Source organism: Aplysia californica, unplaced genomic scaffold (assembly GCF_000002075.1).
Source record: "Aplysia californica isolate F4 #8 unplaced genomic scaffold, AplCal3.0 scaffold00182, whole genome shotgun sequence".
In the NCBI taxonomy this organism is placed as follows: Eukaryota; Metazoa; Mollusca; class Gastropoda; order Aplysiida; family Aplysiidae; genus Aplysia; species Aplysia californica.
Genome location: NW_004797452.1, coordinates 1,130,122 through 1,140,337, shown reverse-complemented (window position 1 = coordinate 1,140,337; position 10,216 = coordinate 1,130,122). Strand labels below are relative to the sequence as shown.

The 10,216-nt window shown below is 40.3% G+C and overlaps 1 protein-coding gene and 1 long non-coding RNA gene across 2 annotated transcripts in view; one reads left to right on the top strand and one right to left on the bottom strand.

Annotated features, from left to right (window-relative positions):
- Positions 1-358: 358 nt before the first annotated feature.
- On the bottom strand, positions 359-8,847 carry LOC101859014 (cytochrome c). Its single transcript, XM_005098434.1, has 3 exons — positions 8,734-8,847; positions 3,312-3,499; positions 359-909 (listed from the first exon to the last, which is right to left on the bottom strand). Exons 2-3 carry the CDS (start codon positions 3,493-3,495, stop codon positions 764-766), a joined length of 330 nt encoding a protein of 109 aa, XP_005098491.1. The 5' UTR covers positions 3,496-3,499; positions 8,734-8,847; the 3' UTR covers positions 359-763.
- Positions 8,738-10,216, top strand: part of LOC118477691 — a 15,791-nt gene continuing 14,312 nt past the window's right edge. Inside the window, exon 1 of the long non-coding RNA XR_004858546.1 lies at positions 8,738-8,872. This is a non-coding gene — a long non-coding RNA (uncharacterized LOC118477691). The remainder of the gene's footprint in view (positions 8,873-10,216) is intronic.

Here is a 10,216-nt window from a genome sequence, read left to right as displayed (position 1 = left end):
GGAATGGCCAATCACAACGCCGCACCGCTGATTGTCTGTTTGGAACCCACCTACAGACCCCCCCCCCCCCCCCCCCCCCCCCCAACTAGAGCTCCCTCGATCTCTCCTGCTGTATCCAAGTTCGGGCCTTTCCTTTCCCCGTTACATCCAAGCACAGTTAATTGAGTTTACATAGAGACAAAAATAAGGGATTCCAGAAAGGTCCTGCTACATATAGCCAATAGGCATGTTCTACTGCCCAACAATGACAAGCCATCTTTTGGATAAAGGTGGTCACAGATCGCCTAAATTATCAAAAACGTTAAGTCAGTTCAACACAGGTACCAATCAAGACAGTAAAAAGAAAACAACAAACTGCTTTTTTTTTGGTTGTTTAAAAAAGTGCATCATGTATTTATCGTTCGCATATACAATCATCATATCCCAAGCAAAAGCCTAGGGCTAAAAACAAAAAAAGGTAACAAACTATCCACTATCCTGGTCATGTTTTTTTTTCTAAGCCAAATGATGTTATATGCCATTTAATTTTGCCTAGGACCAGGAAAACTTGTGACAATATTTGTTTTTACTATATGATGAAGATGACTACAGAACAATGCTCATTTGGGGTACAAGCAAATAATAAATACGACCTCCATCCATCAAACATCCACAAAGACAATCCCCATGTGCAACAGTCTGTGGCAAGCCTAAATCCCTCGCTCCAAACTGTCTGTCCATGCGGACAGGCATCAATCTCTCACTGTTCATAAAGCCAGACTATTTACTTGGTTGCTACTTCCAGGTACGCTATTAAATCAGCACGCTCGTTCTTTTTCTTGAGCCCAGCAAACACCATCTTGGTTCCAGGAATATACTTCTTGGGGTTCTCCAGGTACTCGAACAGGGTATCCTTACCCCATGTAATCCCTGTCAGTTCGGGGGGAAAAGAAAAAAAAGTAATTTATAAGAAAACGGAACATAATGCACTGCACATGTTAACTCATCCAATTTGTAACAACGTTCGTAATAAATCTTGACTTGTCTAAGGATTTTAATAATAATAAGCTCACCAACGTAAAAAGGGGACAGGTTGCATCCATTTAAAAGAATGGCCAATTAGCCAGCTTTCTCTCTATCCTTGTCACAGACAACAGGGATCATGTACTATTTGTTTTGACAACTGTAAGTGTAAGACGAACTGCAAGATATCTGGTAAAAAAAATATGCACATCATGACAAGACACTTCTCTAAACGCATAATGAAAACACTACAGTTGTCTCCGCCTAACATCCCAGTGCTCGGGAGCAAGAAAAATATGGGATCTTAGCCGACGCACCAAGGGAAGGATATACGGCACAGTGACCCATGTAAAGGCCCACAACCGGTAAAATGGTCTCCCTTCACTCTAAAATGATCTGATGAGAACCCTGGGTGGGTTTATGACATATGGCCAGCAAAGAGCAGTCAATATTAGGTGGAAATTACTGCAGTACAAGACAAATGTGTCCCTGCTGTAATGTAAAACATTTTAAAGAGAACTCGCCACTAAAAGAAAACAAACTTTTCGCACCCCAAGGTACAGTGGAACTTCGATTCAACGAGGTCGCCGGGCATGACCTAAAAGCATGTTGAATCTGAGTGTTCGTTACAGCAAACAGATGGTTTTGTGTGGATAATTACAGGCACTGAGCAAGCCATGTATAAAGAAAAGAAACAATTGGTGTCTGAAATGCCTGTATAGAGCTATTATGAGCTGTGAAAAAAGAAAAAAAGAAAAAAAGAAAAAAAAAGACCGATTCGTTCAAATGCACACCTGTGTCATTTGGATTGTTTGCCAAAAGGTTGTGTTGCTGTGTAGAGCCTAGCCTAGCATACGGCAACTTTAGATTCCGTAGACCAGCGCATAATTTATTATGTAGACCTACGTCAAGACTAGCTCATCATCGTAACAATGATTAGTTGCTGGAGGAAAAAAGACCGACGCATTTGTATAGACTGCGACGCTCCACGCCTGGACCGCTGCTCCCCCCCCCCCAACACCCACACACAGTCATACATGTGCAGGCCGCCCATCCGCCCCTGACACACACGTGCCAACAACGCATGTGTGAGTATGAAAGAAGGCCGCTGATTGGTCGCATGCAATCGGCCGAGTCAATAATGGTTCAAACGCAGGAGCAATGGATGGTTTCCGGGAATAGATAAAGTTCGTCGTTGGAGAAAAATGAACGAAGTCACATCTGCTGGGGCTGTTCACCCTGGAAGCCATCTCGTTGAATCTGAGCTTGCTGATTCAAGTGCTCGTTGAATCAGGGTTATTTTAAAAATTGATTTTAAAGAAAAAACAGGGTCCAAATCAGAGTTCCACTGCATGCGCACAGGAACTCAAATTACTGATCACATTGCCTGAAGATTATGGGACTTTTTTTTTCAAATGAGGATTATTTAATGTCTAAGTCGACAATTTAGATCATTTAGGAGCCGACCCAGTCTATCAGGGCCAACTTGGAATGAGAAGGATACATTCTGGCAGAAAGACCAAAGATGCTCAACAAAATTTTCCCACTAGGGTATCAAAGTGAAGTCAGATCTGCTACATGATGTGACAGCCAAGCACCTTATCTCTACACCATTAAAGACTAATGCCAGTAAGCTTATTTTTAAATAGTCTTGCACGCACAAAGTGAACAGATTTTCTATCCTGAATTTTTTAAAATAATCAATATAATATATCTGTACCGTACTTAAAATTAAAACACACACACATAGAGAAATTCGTACATAATGAAAACATTTCCATGTAGGCCTACTGTCAATTTCGATGCATCCTAGATTGTAGTGCAATATCCTACGCAATTTAATTTCAGATTTCCTGATTTATCTGGAAAATGACCATCTCTGACCGATAATCAAGTCACTAAATCTTATGCAACACGAGATCACAAACTTATATGAAACCTCATTATAAAAATAAATTAACCTACTACATATAAAAGGAAAGTGTATAATTGTAACACGACAAGGCTTCTAAACAACCCTAGATCCCCTATGAGTTGGAGAATGAAAAACAGAAGTTTAAAAAGTGTTACTTGCACAAAAAAGTGACATCGAAGAAAACAATAAGACTAATATATCCATAACTAAAATTTTGAAAGACTACTATTAAATTCAGCAATGCTTGAACCCCAGCTACCTCTTTCGAAAGGCAGTCTTAAATTTAAAAAACACCCAAAAAAACTGCAACAGTACAGTATAGTGCATATATATTCTAAAATAAACAGTTATCTCATTTACATTCTTGAAAACCTCCCATTCAAAAACACATTACCTTTGTTTTTGTTGGCCGCGGTGTATGAGAATCCAGCTGCTTGGCCTGTCTTTCTGCCAAAGAGCCCATTCAGATTTGGTCCAGTCTTATGTTTTCCTCCTGCCTCAACAGTGTGGCACTGAGAGCACCTTTGCACAAAAAGCTTCTTTCCCTTGTCAGGATTACCATCTGGAACATCAGCCATTTTCCTGAAACAAAGGCATGAGGTTCTACATTAAAAAATCTGAACAAAACCTCATAGAGTATAGAACACCCCCCCGATCTCTAAAAAACCATTCTTCATTCACTTTTGTTTCCGCAGTCAATTGTAATCTGACCGGAATGGAACATCTTGGCCTGCAAACTCATTAATTTTATAAAGGTCATAATCAACATCGTGCTGTTACAATGCAGCTAGTAGCTAACTAAATTGGAATGGCACTCTTTCTTTTCGAAGTTGGTCATAAGTGTGGGAAATTTTAAAGCTGCATAAAATATCATCCAATAAAAATGTGGGTCTTTCAACAGTTCAATCATCGTGCTAGTACATTGGAATTCAGATTCAATGAAATCGTCCGACCTGGCCTTTTGTTGAATCCGAGTGTTTATTATAGCAATAGTCAATAGCAAATATAAGCCAATAAGGTTTTTGTGCAAATAATTATCGGCACCGAGCAATTAATGTATAATGTGCAGTAGAGTCCATGAATCTTGAACATGAAAATAATAATGCCCGGTCCTCCCGTTTTCTTCGACTTCACGGAGTATCCGAACACTCAGGACCGGGAACACGCAACACTCGAATCTCTAACAATGAACATATCCATTTCGCATCCTGAACTAAAGATCCAGCTTTACAGCCCTTCTGGTCGCACTTTGGTGTTTCTTGTTATTGTTACAGCCAAGACGTGGTTCTTGTCTCACCACGAGAGGCTGGGGGAAGGGGGGTGATGCTGACCACACCATATGATTGGCTTGCCACACATGCAATCATGCTGTGGGACGCCTGCGGTGCGGATGGCAAGAGGTACAACTTTCTGTAAGCTAATGAAAAGAGGAAAGGAATGATGTAAGCAGGAGTCAGCTGTGCACACGTGAGATTTTCTACTTTCCACTTAACTTTCATGATTCATCTTCTTGCTTTCACATCGTCAACAAGTTCATCAAGGGAATTAGCCAGGTTAATTGAATGTTTCTTTTACCTCCCTTGATTTTCTCTCTATTTTTTTTTTGTATTTGGGGCTTTAAGGGACATGGCGAATTACACAATTTCCAATACGCGACGAATTCGAGTTACCAGTGTTTGACTGTACTCCACTTTCTCGATCAAAAGTAGGTTGGTTTCAAATGAGAGGCATTTTCATTTCTTCGATACCGAAGAAATGCTGGAAAATTCGCTGAATTCTACCAAGCAAACACTGTACAAAAGGGCAGATATATTCAAATGCACTCCTGTGTCATCTATAACCTATCATTTGCCGAATGAGTTATGCTGCTGTGTAAAGCCTAGCATACGACATGTTTCCACAGGCCACTGCGCAATTCATAGATCTATGTCAGGACTACTTCATCATTGTAATACAGTGGAGTCCACGAGTCAGGAAAAAAACGAGAAGTCTGTCATAAAGACACTATTCTAAAACCCTGTTTTTTCTCCTCTTTACTTTTGTAAATAAAATACTGCTATTGCACTATCAGACAAACATGAGAGTCGGTTATAGCGGAATATTGCTGCTGCTGTGCAGAGTGCATAGGCCAATTTTACATAACGTAAAACCTCGCCAATTTGAGAAATTTGTTGGTGATCTTGCAAAACAAAGAAAAGGAGAGCCCATGTGCGTCAATAATGAAGGCCGGAGCAACTGAATAGGGAGGGTTTGGCATGCGCAGACAAGCAGAACGCATCGTGTGATATGCCAGCGTAAGCCTAGTTTAGATTATCAAGGCCTACCATGCCTCTCACTTCTCCGATGTGGGGATGGAGAGGTCACAGCAATGTGATGGACGGAGCGAATGTGTGACGTGTGCAAGCAGACAGAATGCACCACAGGGTGTGGTGGGGTGGGGGAAAATACAGCGGGTGAGTTAGCCCAGAGCCCTTCCTTTCTGGTCGCCAACGCCGAGTTGTCAGTCCACATTGCTAGATTTAGCGCTACAGAAAGAAACCTGATTCGATTTTTGATCAAGTAAGACCTAGAGGTCATGTTGAAACAAAATCATCAAATGGGGAGATAGCAAAAGGAAATACACAGAACACTAAACTCATAGATTAGGCCTACTTTACAGTTTCCCTTGAACTTATTACTGGATCCCTGAGAATCCTGCTATAACGGACATTTTGCTCCGATCCCCTCCCTCTCGTTATAACAGGATTTCACTGTATTGTAGTCTCTCCCAAGGTTATATAATGACACTGGGTATTAAATGTAAGCAAATGTAAAGTAAGACAAGAGTTGCAACACATTGAGGACATTATTTTAAAGTTAAGTTAGGTAAGTGAATTTAAATTCAAGTTTCTTGTTAACAATTTTTTTCTAACGTTCACTGGTGAAGGGGTCGGGATAATCCGGCTTGGCCTCAACGATTACCACATTGCTATTCTGCAAGCAAGAGGCTATTCTCCGGCATCGCGCCGGTCAATAGATCGAAGCTATTCTCCGGCGTCCTGTATAGTTGCACATGTTGCTTCTTCACAGGATGGAGGGATTTTTTTTTACATGAAAGATTTTAGTTTTTGCTGGGTGACTAAATGTAAAATAAGTGACTGCAAAGGTCGATCAGTCTTGTTTTCTCACAGTACCTTTTGAAGGTACAGTCGAACCTGCCTTAACGGAATCTCCCCGCTCCCCCCTTGATATATTCCTCTTTATTTACCTGTATAAAACGGAAACCTGTCCAACGCGGAAGCGGAAAGAAAAATCCGCTCCCTACCGAGGGTTTCACCTGTCTAAGACGGAAAATGCTTTGCCCGCTCAGCCCTGATTTGAAACAAAACTCGCAAGTTTTGTTCCGCCGGCTTTAAACTAATGCTATGGTCATGCGGCTGGGCGAGAAAGGGGAGCAGTGGTGCAATTTGTGGGTAGATGTTACCCCATCATATGAGCCCTGAGCGATGCAGATGGTCAGTGAAGTGTGGGTGTGAAATCTCACGACTGCCCGTGAGAGTGCTCGAGGAGCCAGCCACTACAGAAACTTTCCTGTGTCCAGAAAGAAGCCAGGGGTGTGAAATCAGATTGACCAGTGCCTGCCGCCCTGATCGTACGGCCAGCAGAGAAAAGAGTTCCTTGAATCGTTGTTACAATGATGGCAGTAAGGGGTGGCATTGGTGGGTGGGGCTAAGAATGGAAGCAAGGGAGACGTTCAAACATTTCTGTTTTTAATAGGTCAAGCAGTGGTCCCATGAAAGGCAAGCACTGGTGTTAACTGGATAAGTATGACTAGCGCATGTCAATGTCAGACAGGATACCAATTGAGAAGTGTGAAGTTTTGACCACTGCTTGCCGATCGGACAAGTGATCCTTGATCCCACCGGCTGGGCCTTTGAACCCCCCCCCCCAACCTCCATCTCCTCCTAAATTCCCATAAATAAGACGTAATTTTTTTCTGGCTCCCTTGCGATTCCGTCTTACACAGGTTCGACTGTATTTTCAAATGAAGTATAGACTCTAGAGTCTAGATCTAGCTCGATCTAGATCTGTCTGGGAACATGGCCCCAACCACAACTGAAGTATCTGAATATTCAGACATTTAATTTAAGAATCTCTAGCTCTCTAGCTCTAAAAAATGCTTCTTCCCAGTCCTCGCAGAATGGCAGAATGAAAGATGACGCCTAAATCTCACTATATAACCAAAAAATCTTGAGAACAGAAACCTGCCAGTCTAGCCGTACTTAGATCTAGGTAGTTTGGCCCTATCGACTCAAGCCTGTTTAGTACACAGATCTCATTAAATCTAGATCTAGTAATTATTCAGGTTCAAATACATGCAAGTCAGTAAGGCACCTTTTGCCTTTTGGTTCTGTCTGAAATACTAATACTTTAGGCATTGCAAACAAAAAATTTCATTTACAATTCAGCCATCAATATTAAGTACAGCTAGACTGACAGTCTAGCCGTCCTGAAACTTAAGTACAGCTAGACTGCCAGTCTATAGCCGTACTTATCTTAGGCCCTATTTTTAACATTAGAAAACAGGAGGTTTAAAATACATCATGCACTGTCATTAAAGCACCTGGTTTCGTCTCAAATACAAATACTTTAGGTACTGCAAAATATAAATTTATATTTACAATTCAGTAGGCCTATTTTTTTTTAATGGTCAGTCTAGCCATCATAATAAGAATAAGACTGGATATAGATCTAGATCTGAAGTCTATATTTTGGGCATTTGTTTTGCAGTGTCTAGACTAGACACTGCGAAACAAATGCCCAAAATATAGATCTAGAAATCTAGATATCTAGATCTAGATCTAGTCCTCTTTTCTTTTGAAGGCGAAGGGGGCAAACATAATGGATATATTTAATGGGAGGACTTCCGCAACGAGCGACCCCTATGAGACAGAGCAGAATTGAGGGCTTGGGGTAGGGGTAGGGTTAGGCCCTACAGCTAACGGTTAGGGTTAGGTCTAGGCCTCTCCTTTATTGTGTTTGATGGGGTGGTTGCTCATTACGGAAGTCCTTCCTATTTAATTACAACAGAATCTACACTGAACACTGACACCATCACTACCACACCACACTGATTTTAACACTTGAAGACTTGACTTGATCTGACAGTGACAGTGTCACCCCAGGGGCCAGTGTCAGTTATCAGTGAGAACTTTGAGAACAACCAAGTGAGTGACAACAAAATAGAAAGTAGAAGGTGCCTAGATCTAGATTTAGATCTAGATTCTAGATAGATCTAGAATAAATTCAAGCAAGAAAAAACCCAGAACATACGCTTTTAAATTTTCAGTCAATGGCAAGAAAACGTGAATGTTTATTAGAATCTAGTTCTATTGTATCGTATCCTGCTTTCAGGCTACGACTACGACCTTCATAATAATGAGGTAAGGACACAGGCACTGACATTGTCAGTGTCAGGACGAAGCTGCTGCGGGTCAAAAGTGTTTCAAAGTTCACGGGGTGGGGCTAGTGTGTTTAAACAAGTGGTAATAGCTGTTGGACTATTAAAGCGATTCTTTTTTTTTCTTCCGATACCATGATGATTGTAAACGTTTACAGAAATGAGACTGCCATCGGCCTCATTTCATAAATAAGCTTACGTGCTCGGAGAACCATCAATGGATGAATAACGAATGGTACGAACGGAATCGTTTGTCGCAATCATTCAGTTTGCTGTTGTGTAGATCACTCTAGTTAATTAAGATCATAGAAATATCATATTGACACATTTGCTCAGAACATGTCAACATAAAAAGGGAAAATATTTAAGGACTTACTTTGATTTAACTCGAGGACCTCAGAATGTTCCGGCCGCTTCCCTTAGAATCGATGGCAAAGTGAAACGTGATGAAACGAAATGGAGGTCACCACCGGACGTAGGCGAAAGTCATGCTTCAACGTTGCTGATTATGCCAGGTACAAATCCCATAAAAAGGCCAAATATGTTAACATCGCTTACCTGGCATTTTAGTTGTCCGAATAAATAGACTAATTAAATTAAAACTTCTTGAGACGTATGCATTTTGCTCAGAAGAGAATTTTATAAAACCTAGCCTACTCCTTTTATAAGGTGGATTGGAGGAATGAGGCAAACCAATAAGTTAACAAATTAGACTCTAAAAAGCTTTCAAATTTACCTAGATCCGACGCCTCTACACACACCCCCCTCCACGACACCTCAAGCTGTAGAGCCATAAGTGAAAAGTAGTGAGCTTACATTTTATCATAGACCTATAAAGGTGTAGTCTGGGTCTATGGTAAATGATGACAAAGCGTATTGCTATTCTGAGCGGCATGAGTTTCTGCATAGAATAAAGCATTTTAAATTCACAACATACGGATGTCACGGGCCGTTTTAATAGATGATTAGTATCACATTTGTTCACAATTATACTGTCATGTGTACGTATACTGAAACTGTAGCTTGTCATAATATATAGTCGTTAAAATGTCTAAGCCTACGGAATTTAAAAAAAAAGTGGTTTCAGAAAAGGTACCAGTTTTAAAAGATAAATAAGAATGGCACGGTATTCAAGATTTCTATTTCTTTCAGCCAAATTGGCAGCTTTTAATCTTATTCAAAGGATTTCCCTGACGAGTCCAATAATATATGACATGGTATTGAGATACAAGGCATGTATATTATTTTTCTTTCTAGACCAATATACACATTGCTATGAAATAGTCTGGAACATTTACAAATTTCACAAAAATTTTAAGACGGATTCTAAGATAAATCTAAGAGTTTAGGAGAAACCTTTGAATCATTTTGAATGCTTCCCCCCTCTCATATAATGAGCCATGCCTCCGGAGATTACCGAACATTGTAAGAAGATGTTTATGCAATGTTCCTTGATATATAATTACTCGTATCAAGAAGTAATATTAATACAGTTACCAAACAAAACAATGATATTAAAAACAAAGAGGTACTTAGTATTTCGTAAAACTGTGAGCTTAAATTAGATGACCTATTTTGTTGTGTAAATCGTGTTTCCTAAGCATACACATAGAATATGCCAATTGTGCCTTTTCAAAAGCACATGGAACAATGAAAATCGCCGAAACATAACCTATACAGTGATCTCGAACATATGGTGTTAAAGTTATTAATATTTTTTTGGTTGTTTCACAGGCACACTAGTTTGGGTGAATCATGGGCTATTTCTCATCAAACAACAACACAGTGCATGCATGTTGCACTTTTGTACGTGTGTACGTGGATGTTTTTTTGGTTTGTTTTGTTTTCTGTTGTTTGGG

Excerpts from the sequence above, each read along its gene's own strand:
- LOC101859014 (XM_005098434.1), bottom strand. The coding sequence starts at position 3,495 with ATGGCTGATGTTCCAGATGGTAATCCTGACAAGGGAAAGAAGCTTTTT. Across the intron at positions 910-3,311 it reads CGCGGCCAACAAAAACAAAG|GGATTACATGGGGTAAGGAT; the intron begins GTAATGTGTTTT and ends CCGAACTGACAG.